General features: G+C 40.0%; 1 protein-coding gene and 1 long non-coding RNA gene across 7 annotated transcripts in view; one reads left to right on the plus strand and one right to left on the minus strand.

Annotated features, from left to right (window-relative positions):
- The window catches only part of LOC112661783 (keratin-associated protein 11-1), a 73,095-nt gene that overhangs the window by 42,278 nt on the left and 14,591 nt on the right, over nt 1–16,226 (minus strand). For 3 of the 5 annotated variants that reach the window (XM_035709381.2, XM_035709382.2, XM_035709380.2), the window contains one exon: nt 2,562–3,991. The exons of 1 other annotated variant lie outside the window; for it this stretch is intronic. In XM_035709381.2, coding sequence (XP_035565274.1) covers nt 2,955–3,416 — 462 coding nt within the window. In that variant the 5' untranslated portion in view covers nt 3,417–3,991 and the 3' untranslated portion in view covers nt 2,562–2,954. Of the gene's footprint in view, nt 1–2,561; nt 3,992–4,771; nt 8,898–16,226 lie in introns of those variants that run through there. One more of the 5 variants, XR_004811122.2, reaches the window with a different exon arrangement.
- On the plus strand, nt 8–7,573 carry LOC118353023 (uncharacterized). 2 transcript variants are annotated; one of them, XR_004811123.2, is made up of 3 exons: nt 8–325; nt 1,992–3,102; nt 6,415–7,573. It is a non-coding gene; the product is annotated as an uncharacterized LOC118353023 (long non-coding RNA). The 2 variants fall into 2 exon arrangements; XR_007407594.1 differs by lacking the exon at nt 6,415–7,573 and adding an exon at nt 5,952–6,390.

The raw sequence follows: 16,226 nt of genomic DNA on the forward strand, positions 1-16,226 counted from the left end.
ACTAAAACATAAATGCCATCTAGGTCTCAAACTTTCTATAAAGTCTATTAGAAACACAGATGCCCTGTGTAAATGGATTTCATGGACATCAAGGGAAAGAAGTAGTGCTAAGATGTCTGAATCATTATAGTCTGAACAGAAACAGACTATGGAATCAGAAGACCTGTAAAATGAACTCATTCTTCTAAAGTATAAGTTCAGAGCCAAAGGCATGAGGAAAGAAAACAGTAAATCAACTCCTCCCAGCTTCTGGACTCAGACCCCCCAGAGATGCCAGGAAGAGCCAGGACTTCTACGAAAGAGGCAAAGGAGTTGAGAATGCCAGGTTGACTATTTTTTTTTTTAAGATTTTATTTACTTATTTGAGAGAGAGAGATCAGGAGGGGGGGCAGAGGGACAAACAGACTCTCTGCTGATCAGGGAGCCTGACTTGGGGCTTGATCCCAAGACCCCAAGACCATGCCCTGAGCCAAAGGCAGATGCCTAACCAACTGAGCCACTCTGGTGCCCCAAGAACACCAGGTTCACTTTAATATAAAATGTAGGATGCCTCAGCTGATAGCTGGGAGATACACATGTTACCTCAGTTTATTCCCAAAGACAGAGGCAGGAGATGCCACCATCATGTCCATTTGACAGATGGGCTAAGGCTTAGGTAGCTTAACAAACCTGCAGCCAAGCAGCAGAACAAGGATTTGAACCAAAGGCCCTGGATCTGCTTCCCCACAGCTATGGGATATTACATACATACATACATACATATTCTCTTGCCCCAGACCAAGAAGAGAAAGAAATCATTGCCCTATCTTGTAAAAGATGGTCTTCAAAGGCAAACACAGAAACTTTATCATTTTTGTGAGATAAAGCAAAGAATAGAACTTTCAAAGTTCAAGTACAAATAGAACAATTCCCCGAACAGAAATAAAGGCAAGGAAGCAGCTTGGCAGGATAGCTACATCATCCTTGGATGTTCACACCATCATAATAAATTGCCCAAGCAAAAGTTTATTCATAGCAGCCCATAAAACCTGTAGTTACAAATTACTAATACATGGATCTATTAAGAGGATTAGCCATCTAAATAAGAAAGAAAAGGAAGGCATCTTCATCCTTATAACTTATATTGAAGCTTAGAAAGCTAAAGAATAAAAAACAAAAAAATTAAATAATGTTTCAACCTCTAAAAAACTGAATTTTCCGGATCATATGTGAAATGACTATATCTCAGTCATGTAAGCAACAGCTTTCAAGCAACCATGAAGGGTTCTCTTGGTGACTTATAATTTAGAATAAACCAGAATGTATCTGAAACCTAGAATTTTGCTTTTAAAGGTAGTGGGGATAGGGGCAGCCCCGGTGGTGCAGTGGTTTAGCGCTGCCTGCAGCCCAGGGTGTGATCTTGGAGACACTCGATCACCCTGGATCGAGTCCCACGTGAGGCTCTCTGTATGATGCCTGCTTCTCCCTCTGCCTGTGTCTCTGCCTCTCTCTCTCTCTATGAAGAAATAAATAAAATCTTTAAAAAATAAAAAAAAAATAAAGGTAGTGGGGCTGGGAATAATATATAACAAAAACCATATCTTACTTTAATGAGATATTACTGTGAGTCAGACATCCTAACATGTCTGATTAAAGAGAGCCTTAATTCTAAGCATAGAATGAGCAGTAGGAAAAATTTGAAAATATTCCATTTATCCAGAAATCATCCGTACCTCTCTGAAAAACCATGAGTGAAATGAGAAAACCATTTTGCTGACAACAGGGGTTGCAGATCAGTCTGCTCCAGGTACTGAGCTCCTCATTATAAGAAAAGGTGCCCATTGCTCTCAGCACACACACACCTTATGTGTATAACACAAAACAAAATAAAGGAGTTAGGGTGTGGACCACCAGTCTAGATGGTTTGTTTTATCAGTACACGGGTTGGTTCCTGGGGAAAATAAGCATGAAACAAGGCTCTTATGAAAATAAACCCCTATGTGTTTTTGAAGTTTGTTTTTAAGTCTCTCCTGCCCAGATTTACTAATACCTGGAGCTTGGATTTATTCAGAGCATTTGGCCAGGGGAAGGGTGTGGGGGATCTACTGAACCTCTGCAGGAAGTGAGGGGAATATCGAAAGCTGGAACCACCCTTTGATGCCATGAAAACAACTTCTCCACCCTTCCTCCTTTCCCTCCATCTCGTCTGATCATGGAGGCATCTTCTACAGAGTTTTCCACTGCAGTCCTCTGGTAAAGTAAGACTCTGAGACTCTGATTCTGCTGCTTCCTTCACTCTATAATTTCCGAAACTACTTGGGTAACTTTTCTTTTTCCTACATGGAAGTCCTTCTGTGCACCCATAAAATCCAGAGTAAATGTAGAGGACCCATCACTCTCTATCACTACATGTCCAAAGACTCTCCTACCAGGTAAAATATCATTTATTCCTTTGCTTGTCATGAAATACAATGACTGAACCCATACTCTATGCTCAGAAAAGAAAGTCAAACTCTGATCCGCAAGGATGATTCATAGACAGCGAAAACCCTGGCAAATAAAGAACTCTATTGAGACGTACATTTGCAATGCCAAGTAAGCAGGTTTATTGAGAAAATACAGAGCGAGACAAGTTCCCTTCCTCAGAGGCACAGAAACAGAAGCCAGAAGACACAGCAGCAAGGTCAAAACATGTTAAAACCACCAGAGACTGGGATATGGGGAGTAAAGCTTCTGGAAACTTCCAGAGGCATATGCGCCACCAGTGATCAACCCTTAAAATAAGCTTGGTGCTAGCCAGAAAAATCATAGACTGCCAAAGGCAGCTTCTTCAGAGCTAGCAGCCAAAGCAGTCAGGCAGTCAGAACAGTGGTCAGCAATGAAGAGTTGTTCAGGGACAGGCAGCATGCTGGACGAGCCTGGAAACACCGCTGGCAGGTCCTGGAGTCTTGATTCGCTCACTGGCTCCTACACACTTAGCAAGTTCTTCGACAGCTGGACATGCAGGACCGCTGGTATGTCCTGGAGACCCCGCAGGCTGGTTGGCAGACAGTGGAGACTCCTCCCACTGGTTGGCACACAGTAGAGATGCCACCCACGGGCTGACAGCCCCTGGAGACAAAGGTGAGTGGTCGGCTATAGGTAGTTGAGCAGGGATTGGAGACACAGGTGGTTTGTCGAGAGCAGGTCACCTGTCCAGAGCTGGAGCTGCAGGAATTTGGCTGGTAACAGGTTGGCTGGCAAACAGCAGACTCACAGGTAGTCCCCTGACAGTGGTCCAGGAGCCAGGAGCCAGTGTGGAAGGAACTGGGCAAATAGATGCCACTCAGGCAGTCAGCATCATGGGTAGAAGCTGTGGCAGCTGGAGCTACTGGGACAGTGCAGTGTCCTCCAATCGGCCTGGAAGAGCAGTTCCTTGGGGAACAGTTGAAGGACATGGTGCCAGAGAGAGAGAGCAGTGGGTAACTTGCTGAAGCTAGCTCCTGAATTGTGAATGTCCCTTCAGGTCCTGAGCTTTTATATATCCCTGCAGGTGGGTGGGGCTCCCGCCCTGGTCTGCCTGGCCTCTTTGGCTCAGACCAGCATGCTTTAGAACATCTTGTGAATCTCTAGGTTAATTGTGTCTTGAGAAGCCTTCATCCTCATAAAGACAGTTTAGTAGTTTGGTAACTAAATCATAAGGCTTCTGTACTGCACTCAGTCTCAGGATTAAGAAGGTTACTTGACAGCTTCAAAGCTACAGGTCATCCCAGCCCACACTTTGTCCCTTATTCATCTCGCTTGGATACAATGAGTGGTGATCTGATGGTAACACCAAACATGCCACCATCCTACCATCACACACTCTCTCCCTTCCAGCCAGGACTCGTTACAAACCCACGCCCTGTTTGGTTTGTTGTTGGCACTTAATATGTTTTAAGTATAACTTAATCAGCCACTCTTCCATAGCTAACGGGGCTTCTAATAGACATGGAACCTCCTTGAATAGGCTTCAAGATGACCATGAGAACACCTGTCAGGAAAAAGGACACAAGGACCTAGATTTAGAGTATGAGCTGGCTCAGAAGATAAATCAAGTGACCAGAGCAAGACACATTCAGGAAGGGTAGAGGGCAGTGGGACTCACCTATTATGTTCAAGCAGCAAAACAAATTAGAAGCTAATTAAGTGGGTCTGCGTTTGTAGCCAAGTCTCTTTCTAAATAAATCGGATGAGCTTTATTCCTAAAATTTTTAGTCTAATAACAATGGATAAGAGTGACTCATAAGACTCATTAATATGCCAGTGAAACAGGCTTAAATTTTAAAATTATTATAATGTTAATTTAAAAGGGTACAGTGTCTTTCTCCCAAGATGCTCAATATACCCAAAAGATTTTTTTTTTTCTGCACAGACACATGTAGATAGCATGCATTTTTATCGTGGACAAACGAAAGGCTCTTGAAGGGATTGTCTACATCAGGGATATGGGGAGGAGCACGTAAACAAGCAGGCACTTAGTCAGTATTTGGTAATGGATGAATGTGTGAACAGTGCCCTATAATATTTAATTATTCTTTTTTATTCCTGGGGAAACCATATAAGGATATCATTCTCCTTTATCTCGTCTCCCTACAAGACAGTCAATTCTGAACACCTAAAAGGCCGATCCTCTCCACCTACCTGTTCACAACCATTCTGCCTCTGGCAAAATAAGTCACTTTAACATAGCTCACTGTCATAGCTTAAGGGGTCAGGGATATTTCTATATCAAAACAGCTGTAAGACCCAACTTGTGTTGTAAACTGGCTTTTGGGGCGGGAGGGGGGGCGAGTAGGAGAGAGGGACAATCAAGGATTTACATAGTTTTGACGGTTACAGATAGGCTATGTTTTAGACATCCACAAAGTAAACAGCTTTATGTTAGGACTCATTAGAAGTCCCTTTGCAAGAGGCTTCATCCATCGCTACTCATTACTCTAAAGCCATGTCGGAAGCTCCCCAAGTTTCTAATTGGAAGCCAGTAACACACCCAAATAAGACAGTGCTGTGCTGTGAGCTGTATTATAATTCCCAGGGATCAGACCAATTCTCCCTCAGTGACTCGCAGCGTGTTCTCAGGCCAAGGGAGAAATTAACAAGATGACTGCTTTCCACAATGTTATAACTATGCTCTTCCCACTTTGGGGAATGTCCCAGTTAGTGTTTGAAGGTCAGAGTCCCTGGTCACAGGGGCTGGCTTCCTTGTTTTAAATAGATGAGTAGTTTACAGGCTTCTACCAGCTATGAATTCATTGCCTGCGATGGAAAAGTACTTAATCATGCAAATTAATCGAGTGACAGAAGCAAAAAAGAGAGTCAGTAGTAAGGTTACACAGAAGTTTGGTTTGCAGGACCCATTACCACATTTCTGAGATGGTAGAGATTTTTGTATAACATTACTCTGTCCTGATTCCTCTTTTCCACTGAAAGTTGAAAATTGCAAATAAAAGCATCTTAGAAAATCTCTTCCAACATTTTTAGGAGAAAAGGAAATTAACATTTTTTGTGCACATGACCCTCCTCCAGGCAGCGAGTTAGAGGCTTTCCATTCTCCATCACATTAAATGCTTCCAGCAACCCTATGGAGTAGGTATCATGTCACGCAAAGGAGCTAATGTTCAGGGAGGTTGAATGCCTTCCCAAGATCACGCAGTTTATATTTGACTAAGTTGAGATTCAAGTAAGACAGAGCCACGAACTATCAACCTGCACTGGGTATATTTAAATATGATGAGATGCCTTCATTTAAGCTCCAGCAAAAAGTTCTAAAAAGAACCAATCGATCGATGTTCCATTAATGATACTACAAAGAATATAGTCTTCATTTCTCTTCCAGCTTCTCAATAACAAAAAATAAGTAAAACTTTTAAATAGTAAGCTAAAAGCACTGCTGTCCTTGTACTTCATGTGTTGTTTCATTTATACACCTTTGACAATTTTTCCTTCATTAGAATGAAATGCAAGGTTACTACAAAGCAAGCAGGAAAAGACAGAGAGCCATCAATAGCTTGGAGCCACAATTTGAAATTACAATTATCTATAACAGCAAAGACTTGCAACTAATTGTTCAGCAACAGCAGAGAAGTGAACTGAGTTTGCAGGTCTAAGTTGTAAGACCTTTTGGAAAAAAGCAACAGGATTCACAAACTCTGAAATCATTACATAGGTAGTCTACATATAGACTACATATAGTCTACATGGAAGACTACATAAGTAGTCTTCTTCCACTCACAAGGTACCCCAAATCAATTATTTCATTCAGTAATTAAATCTTAGGGACCTACTCAACAGATTGCTATTTGACACCTGCAAAAGGGCAGGCAGGCTCTCTAGGTAACAGCTAAGACTGGTGTCTTACTCTATCCACCGCAGAGTGAGAAAAGCTACTAATGCCCATGTGCATTCTATTTTTAGTTGCAACCATTTAGACACATCATTTTGACTGACTATAAGTTGCAACAGTGAAGAAACTCCACACAATTCTACAACCTTGTTATATGAGATCAACAAATCATCCCTTCTTTGGCATGTAAGAAAGATCTGGCCAGCAGCTATCACCATGTAGTTACATGCAACATGAAGTTTCAACTCCAGGAAAAGCCTTAGGAGGATTATCCTCATGTCTGTAGAGTGTGAAGTGAGGGAGGTGTGGTGAGAGCTGGTGAGGAGAGATTAAAGACCTGCTACCCATTATCTTCATCACTGATGGAGAATTTGCTCTCGGTTGTAAAAAACAATCTAAGCCTTATACAATAATTATCACAGGCTGCAACTGAGCAATTCTTTCATTCAAAACTGAATCACAGCAATCACTTACAAGGCCAAGCGTTTGAGAATAAAATGAATTAAGCATGTGTGGGAGGCTGAACGTTTGATATGCAAGAAGGATATTATTCATCACAAAGTTGGTAATAATGTTGACCAATGCCAGTTCAAAAAACCTACTTAGTCTCATCAATGGGAGAAGAGTGGACTTGCTGAAAAATTAATAAAAATTAAATGAGATTTTGTCATTCTGTATTTTTCCAGGATGCTCACACTCTCAAATTGAAGCTATTCATTATCTCTTAAGAAATATAAAAAAGGAACTCAAAATTTAAGCACAGAACATAATGGTTGTTTTAAAAATTAAATACATCTTGGCTGAATTGTTCTGCCTTTTTTTTTCTCCACTTCACACAGACCTCTGAGTTGAATCACCAGAATCCTTATTAACCAAGACATTATGAACCCCCAAAGGCTGAGTGATTTGCACCACAAAACTGAACTGAAATTTATTTTCCAAACTCTTTTCAAAAAGCATTAATCACAGAACGTCTGAGTCTTTGGGACTGGAGGGCAGAAAGCAGAAGGTGAGAGACACAAATGAAAACCAGCAAAATAACTTCTGCATTTAGAACTTGAGAATACCAGTCACCAGCTACATGACTTCTATAAAAATAAACCTTCCAAGGACAGCGTCAAGGCTGAAAAATCCTAAATTAAACCACCATTCTCTTACTCTTGATACCTGTCTGCAAATTCATGTAATTTTTCATATGTGCCTCCACTGGGGATCAAAATCAGGGTGCTGTCAACAAAAATGAGCAGAATCTCAAGTTTGGGGTATGACACACTGTCATGTGGGAGGGTCCCATGTGTATGTAGCTGGCATTGTTCCCTTCCCAGTCTTTCAATATGAGAGGTAAACCCAGTTGTGACCACATATGAGTAATGTTTTTGTATAGGCCTGAGACAAAAGACTCCAAATCATTCAAAATGTGTTATCCTTCCCTGATTCAGGATTGCTGAGGACCTACTAGGTACCTAGCAGGATCAGGATGCTAGGAGCTAGGTAGGACACAGAAGTGTAAAGTAGATCTGCTCTTCACATCACCTAGCTGACCTAGTTGTTGGTTGGCAACTCTCTCAGAGCTTCCCAAATCGGCACCCCCAATGCGGAGGGCAGGGAGAGAGCAAAGAGTGAGGCGGGCCACTCCAACCTGGCAGGTAGCAAGTTTTAATGAGCAAAGGGAACTTATATAGAAGGCTTGTCTTGGGCGGCAGCAAGACAAATGGTACCCGCATCCGCCCACCAAATCTTAAAAGTTGATAAAGAGGCCTTAACTGGGTTCATTCACACATGTTGTGTAGGTGTTCTCAACACCATATCATTATCTCAAGGCTGTGTCCTTGAAGCAGCCTCTGGGAGTGGGAGAGGACAATAGAACCCACATCAAAGGATAGGGGAGGGGGTGAGGAGACTCTGAGTGCCCGAGTCCAGCTCTCGGGTCAGTCGGTGGTCATGTCTTTTCGGTGACCTTCCCAACACCCATGCTTTTGTGCTTTCAACACATTCCTGCCTCCCTGGTCCCATCTGCCTGATTAGGAGCGTAGTGTGGGCTAGCGCTACCTCACGCTAATAATTAGACTATCAGAACTGGGTCTTAAAGTCCAATGCTGTCCTCTGACTGATAACAAAATAAGTCCCAGAGAGGGAGTATCTTTGTCAAGTGTATCAGATCTTCTTGTGCATTGGTTCAAACTCGTGTCATTCCATTTCTTAGTACTTTCTTGCACAGGCTAAGCCAGCTCCATGGGGGTGCACCAGTACACTGCTTCTTCATGTCAAGGTCATTTGTCTACTTCTTGCTTCTTGTCCTGTGTCTTCTCTATGTCATGGCAAGGGAAGCCTATGCTCTGGGCCCACCCAGAAGTGGACCGATGCTTAAGCAATGGGGAATGCAAACCAATGGGCAGATCCTTCCACCTTCTGAACTCCAGGTAGACAGGTATGAAATTCTTCCAAAAAGTCCCCTGGAATCGCACATGAGTTGTTCACGATCATGGCCAACTTGCTAAAACTTTCTTGTGGTGTCTTCCCCCTCCACTGTGTCACTCCCCATGTGCTGCAGTCCCTGAAATAAAATTTCCAAATGAACTATTTCAAGCCCTGCTTTTAGGGGAAATCAGACCAAGACACCATGTTTCAAACACTTTCCATCTGAAAGATTAAAAAAAAAAAACAAAAAAAAAACAGTCCTAAACCCTAACTCAGAGCCCCTAAAGAAACATCCATGTCTCTATCTATGCAACCCTAGGAAAAATCTTGTATGCAAACTGAGCATCAAACAAGTAACAGTTGGATTTCCAGAGGAGTTTCTGTAAAGAGCAAATAAAAAACTACAAGATTTCTTAAACACAGCTAGATCATAAGCAGATTATAAAAATTTCCTCCAAGTAATGCCAATCACACTGTGTTATTTCCTCAATATAGGCTAGTCCCTAAGAACTGACACCCCAGGGATCCCTGGGTGGCGCAGTGGTTTGGCGCCTGCCTTTGGCCCAGGGCGCGATCCTGGAGACCCGGGATCGAATCCCACGTCGGGCTCCCGGTGCATGGAGCCTGCTTCTCCCTCTGCCTGTGTCTCTGCGCCTCTCTCTCTCTCTCTCTGTGACTATCATAAATAAATAAAAATTAAAAAAAAATTAAAAAGAAAGAACTGACACCCCAAAGACATTATTATTGTCAGTTTGATATCACAGTTGTTTTTCAAGATTTAGGACCCATTTTTCCCAAAGTGAGATGTGAGCTAACTATGAAATGCAAGATCATTTTAGGTAATAATGGATAAATACTTTTTACTTTTAATTGTCACATATTTATTTTCAAATGTATTAATAAAATATGGCTGAATTATCTAAGCCACAATTTTATGGATATCATTACATAGGTTGAGGCTGAAGCAAGCTTTTTTGTTTAGAAAGTGAGTTAATATAAATAAGAGTATTAATTGGATAATGATGAACTTGATATAAAAATATGGCAAAAATGTTAGCATAAGAATCATGATGGTGTTTTAAAAAGTATTTAAATGGTTTAATGGTGTACTAAGATGGTTGAATAAATATCTAAATAATAAATATTTTAAGTGGTTTCATAAATATTTTTAAAAATTCAACTCACTCTGTATTCAGAAAATGTGACCACTTAATAAGACCCGCTCACACATGCATATATATTCCAAAAGACCCCTCTCTCTTTTCTGCTTATCAATTACTTTGTGACAAATTATCCCAAAACTTAATGGCTAAAAGAGCAAATTTGGGGTGCCCTGGGGTTCTGTGGCTCAAGATGTTGGGCAAAGCACAGCAAGGCTGGGTTGCCTCTGCTGCCCACACAAGGAAGAGATGGGGCATCTGGGGACTTATTCACTTGAAAGCTCATTCACTCCCTGACACTGGCAGCTGAGATACCCATGTGTGGCCCTTCATGTGACCATGAAGGACTTCTCCAACATAGTGGCTACTTTCAAAAGCCAGAGTCCCAGAAGAGAGAATTAGGATGAAGCTTTAGTGTTTCTTCTGACCTGGGCTTCACAGTCATGGGGCATTCCTTTTTCCACATGCTCTGTCACAGGTGTCCCAGAGGCTCATGTCTAGGGGAAGGCAAAATAGACTCCTTGTTGGTGAGGGAGGAACAAAATTCCAGCTGAGTACATGGGACTGAAAATGTCATTTTGGCCATGAAATCAAAATTACCGTGCTGACAGAGTTGCCAGGATGCCAGAACTAGAAATCTCTGTGAGAGACTTCGTTTCCTCTCAGAAAATCTGGATTTCACGTTCTTCATTATTAGAATGTTCAAAGTGAATAGGTGGTTCATTACCTCCATGAATCTCCTATGATGGGGACTCCTATAGGAATTAGTACCTGTGCATTAAACAGCTCTCTCTGACTCCCCAGTTTGACAAGGCTTTGCCTTGGGATTCCAGTCCACTTAGCTGCAGGTGTATGCTCCAAAGGCAGTGAGTCTAGCTAAAGGCAGTCCTCAGTGCTTCAAGTAGCTTCAGCCCTTCGAAATAATCTTTCTTCTGGTTTTATTTCTCATGAAACACTATGAAACTCCAGAATCTATGGAGAATATGTGAATTCAAGGCCTTCCACAACAGAAGGAGTAGTGAGACACATGGGACCCCCAGGTGTTACTCAAAACTATGGGAACTCTACCAATCTAGGTCAGCCCTTGGAAGACTAATGCAGTGTTAGATTTTCAGTGAAATTGCTTTGCAATTTGTTGTGGATTGAAAATTATGAAGGTGGAATTAACACTAGAAATACTCAATACCAGCAGTAATGCCAGAAAGAGTGAATTGTTCCCAACTACTAGATTGCCCTTTCATTTTTGGCCTCAATTTTATATTCTAAGAGTTGGTGTCCTCAGGATGTCTCTTACTGTTACTGAATTCCTATTATTTAGGGATAGGGTGAAACAACACAAGTATCTTTTGTGTTTTAAGATAATGTCTTTCCCCACATGCAATTTAGCCATAGTTAAGATGGCCGCTCAAGGTCAAGGCTCAGTCTTCTTAAACTAACCATAGACTATTGCTCAGTCCTTGCTTTTCTGACCACAGTTATCTCTGTTACTGAACTATGATGTGAACCTAAAGCCAGCAATTACTTTTGTTAAATAACAAAAGAACTAAAGGTTGATTAAAAAATGACCCTACAGAAAAAGAATCAACTGGACCCGAGATAGCCATTTTCATCTTTCACATCATCTCTTAACTTCAGCATCCTTTTCCCCTCTTGATATTAATACAGCTACAAAGTTTTCTTTCTTTGCCTAGAAACCCACTGGGGGCTCCACAGCCAAAACAACTTTTCAGTCTGTAGCTTTCAGATAGAGATACTATTCTAAGAGGGATGCAAAAATAGCTAATGTGTTGGAGGATAAATGGGCACAAGAAAAAAAAAAACTAAAAAATAACTAAGAAGAGCTAAAAGCAATGATTAATTTTCAATGTAAGGGATTAAATTATGTATTATATATAATTCAAGAATAATAGAAAAAAAAAAAAAAAAAAAAAGAATAATAGTAGTCCCCAATGTAGTGCTGACCCGGAATCTGAAGGTGGGAATGGAAATAGAGGTTAATTGAATCCATCAAAACTGAAAGAGATAAAATGAATGAAATGTGTGGACATCTTCAGAATTAATCAATTTTGGAAGAGATAGGTTCTAAATGTTTTTTTTTTTCTTTAGACTAAATTGTCATCTACATCTTCTACACTGAGGCAAAATGATAATTATTATTTGAGAAACTGCATTTCAACTAATGCAAACATCTGAAGGGTAATGTGATCTTTGTAGAAGGGTAGAGACCTGCAGGGCATCTGAGAGCCAAGAAGGTGTTCTTATTGGCCACTAGGCAAATACATCTTTTTCAGACATAATAAACATGTCATTCAGATCATTCACCTCTCGAACTGGACTCTCAAATAGAATTCTGATATTAATTTGGTTTTCCAATTGGCCTAGCCTATTAGAAATAAAATGTACCAAGTATCCAGCACAAATAAGCTAATCTGATTTTCATGTGAGTTAAATAGCCAGTGTAGTTTATACATCAGTCTCTTTAAGGTTTGGCTAACTTGACTCAGTCCTCCAGGGGCTGCTAACCCTGGGTAAACTAACAAAACTAAAAGGCCTAGCGTGTAAAGTTGAGGAGCAGGCCCTGGCCTTCTAGTGACTCTAAACATAGTGCAGACAACAGACCCAATTTAGATAGCCAATCTACCTCCCTCAATGATGAAATAATTTTATTTGCACCAGAGAGCTACACATCCTGCTAATAGACCATTTTATAACATTGTCTAAAGAAGACCTCCTTCTCCAAGTGCTCTTAGCAAATAGAATAATCCTCTTTTAAGTAAAATGGTTTACGGGTAGCAGAGGTTGGACAAACCAAATGACCTCTAGAAAAAAGTAGCTTCCAATTTTTAATTGTTTATTGTTGCATCTCCAAATATTACACTGTATTACTTGAAATTATTTTGTGTCTCCCACTGCATTTTTCTACTGTGGGGTATTTTAAAGATCTCCCTCTTTAGTTATTTACATCACATAACAGAAACTACCAAATACCATCCTAGCAGTGATCCTGTGATCTCACATTTATATACTTATAAACTTAAATGCTAAAACCCAAAGGTTAATTTACCAAAAAAATTGTATGCCATGGTGGGCTGCCAGGAAAAATGTTCTGCAATTTCAGATTCTCTTAAGCTAAGACATAATTTGAATGATTCATCGGAACAATTATTGCCTATTGCAAAACAGTTCTTCAAGTGGATGTCCATTTATCTTGCTCATTTATTAATTCTTCACCCTTCTTAAGGCATCAAATTCGAGGCACATGTCAAAAGTACCACAAGTTGGTCCCCAGACTTTCCCACTGACTCACTGCCTGACCTTAGGCTGCTTATTGACACTCCCTGGACTTGTTTCATGGCCATCTGTAAAACAGTGTTAATGGGACCTGCCTCTCTGAGGAGCTGCAAGAACTGAGTTATGATTTAGAAAAGGCTTTGTGATTCATACATAAAAGGTACTATAAGAAAGCAAGCTGTCATTGAGCCTTACCAACCGTGTTCATCCCAATTGTTTTCAAGTAAGGAGAGATGAATATCCTAAGCCTCCGAAAGATATGAAAGTAGCATGATGAGCCAGAGAATTTTCAAAACTAAGGTGGGCAATTGCTGATTCATGGTTGTTGGTTTGGTTTGTTGTGGGGTTTTTTCCCCCAGAACTAGAAACATCACTCACAGATCAGTACAAGGAGACAAACTGAGAGGGCCATAAAGTAAACTCTTGGCTTTGGGATCTGGCAATAAGAAAGTGCCACTTCCCAATTACCCACTGGAATATAGTCCAAGCGAGCTATAGATGAGAAACCTTCCTAATCATCAGCCACCTACCGAAATCTGATGTTGACTTTACATTTCCTGAAGTTGAAGCAGTAATTTTCATGTCTTACGGGTAACTAAATTAAGAGTTAGTCCTAGTAGATTTGTTCTTATACTCAAGGACATTAAATCCAAAAAACTGAATTCTAAATTATATATAGTGATGGTGAGGTATCTATGCTGTGCTTTCAATTTCCTACAAACAGCTCAGGAGGAGGCTGTGGGGAAATTCATTATTCATAGCTTGTAAAGTTATAATGTTTAACACCAACTAATAATTCCATTTAGCTGTATTGTACTTATTTTCACCTTTAAATTATAACTGCACAGGGAAGAAATAAATTTTTTCCTATTATCATTTGGTGGATTTCCATATTAAAAAGCCTCCTGGGCACCCTTGGTACTGAAAATATCATAATAATAATTCAGATGATTAACATTCACCCTCTTCCAATTAAGAGGGTGTCTTAAGTGCAATGATCTACTGGTGAATGTCAGTGTCTTGGCTGTAATAGACAAAGTGGGACTAGAAGTCAGCAATAAGTAAAGAACAAAAGAGGGAATTTTTTTTTTAAAAAGCAGCCAATACAATGATTAAAAAAAAAAAAAAAAAAAAAAAAAACAAGTTAAAGCAAAGGTAGTTAATACGATTCAGGGTGACCAAGAGACTTCTGGAAAATTGGTTCCAGGTTCTCAATAGCCTTGCTAGATTTCCATTACAGAAAACCCACTCATCCAGGTAATTTCTGTAATTTAGATGAAGCAAACAAAAACCACTGTCTGTCTAAATTATCTTAGAGTTTCCTGTGAAGATTACATACAAAAACTAGGCTGTCTGACTTAACTAGATGTGTGACCTTGAGCAAAGCAGTAACCTCCCAAAACTTCTTTCCTTATCTGTAAATGGAAATGATAATAGGACCCTCCACATAGAGTTTGTGTGAGCATTAAATAAAGTAATACCTGGGACATTTAGATAACCAAGAAATAATCATTCTCCATGCTCCTTCCTCTTTTCTTTAAGTCAAGGATTTGCAGGGGTCTGATTTCTCCCAAATAAAAATTTCAATTTATTTAAAATTGTAGAGTCTTAATCACATATAACTTTTTGGCCATATGTACATAACATGCAATTAATGAATATAGAGCCCAAATGACTTGAAATGCTTAATAGTTACAGTTCCATATTTTGGACCACCATGAATAGGACTCAGGGTTCCAACATAAATCCTCGAATTCCATATAATTAAATTCCATATAATTAAAGATGATTAGATCTCTTAATATAAATCGCCATAACTACGACCAAGACCAGCTCACTAGGTTGTCACTAGTCACCATGGGGACAAAGGTAAGAACGGTCCTCCTAAACTTTGGAAACCAAAATTCTGAAAGAAGATTCCTGAACTGGTAAATAATACTTCACTTGGGGGATTTTCAAAGTTGTCTGATGATAGTAGAAAGCAAACAAATGTCCCAAGAAAATATTAGTAGAGATCTGTGGGAGGTAATCTAAAGTAGCCCACAGCGAATACATTTTCCTTGAATCTTGCGTTTGGTCTTAATACAGTAGCAGAAGCATTATTACCCTAAAAGCCAACAGATTTTTCTTAAAGAACTGTCTTGTTAGGACATTGCTTTGATAAACTCCTTGGTATAGAAGATGAGACTCTCACAGGACAGTTGAAGGCAGAAGCTAAGGCAGCAGGCTGCTAACCTGCTCTACCACCGGCATAGGAGGAACTGCTGGGGAAGAAAGGGGGACGGTGCAGAGAAAAAAGAGAGAGTGCCGGTGGGGGAGGAAGAAATAAGACAACCTGGTATGGTAATGCTGAGGCATCTTCCTGAAAAAGGCCACCAAATGGTGGAGAAGGGTGTGTGTATGTGTGCATGTGTGTATGTGTTTGTCTGCTTATTGAAAAGGGCCTAATTTTCCCTATGTTGACAAAATCAACATGCATCAGATTGATTCCCAAAACAACTCCTGGAAATGAAAACTCAGAGTCAGGGATGACTTGAGAATATAAACCCTAAGAATACATCAGGATCTCCTAAATAGCTTTGAATTTCACAAGGTCAAAATGAACTGACCATAGCTTGATACCAAATAGTTGTTTGAATTTCTAATGTTTCAATTACTAGAGAAACTGAGTTGTTTATTAATAATGCTCATTAATTTCTTGGTAAATTGTCTGCTTGCACTTATGCCCAATTTTCTATTAAAGCATTTTTTTTTTATTTGTAAGAGCTCTTTACATATTAAGCATATGAGTGCTTTGACAGAACTTTGCCATTTATTTTCCTTTTTGGCTGTTATATTTTATTTTGGATCATTCTATTGTTGATACACATTTATGAACTATTTTTAATAGTTTCTACCTTTGTTGTTATGTTTAAATAGACCTTGCCCACTCCAAAAGTTTCATCCACACTTTTTACTAGGTTTGTAATAAAATTATTTTTAATATGTAACTAACTGTATGATTTTTTTCTGGG

Source organism: Canis lupus, chromosome 31 (assembly GCF_003254725.2).
Source record: "Canis lupus dingo isolate Sandy chromosome 31, ASM325472v2, whole genome shotgun sequence".
Lineage (NCBI taxonomy): Eukaryota > Metazoa > Chordata > Mammalia > Carnivora > Canidae > Canis > Canis lupus.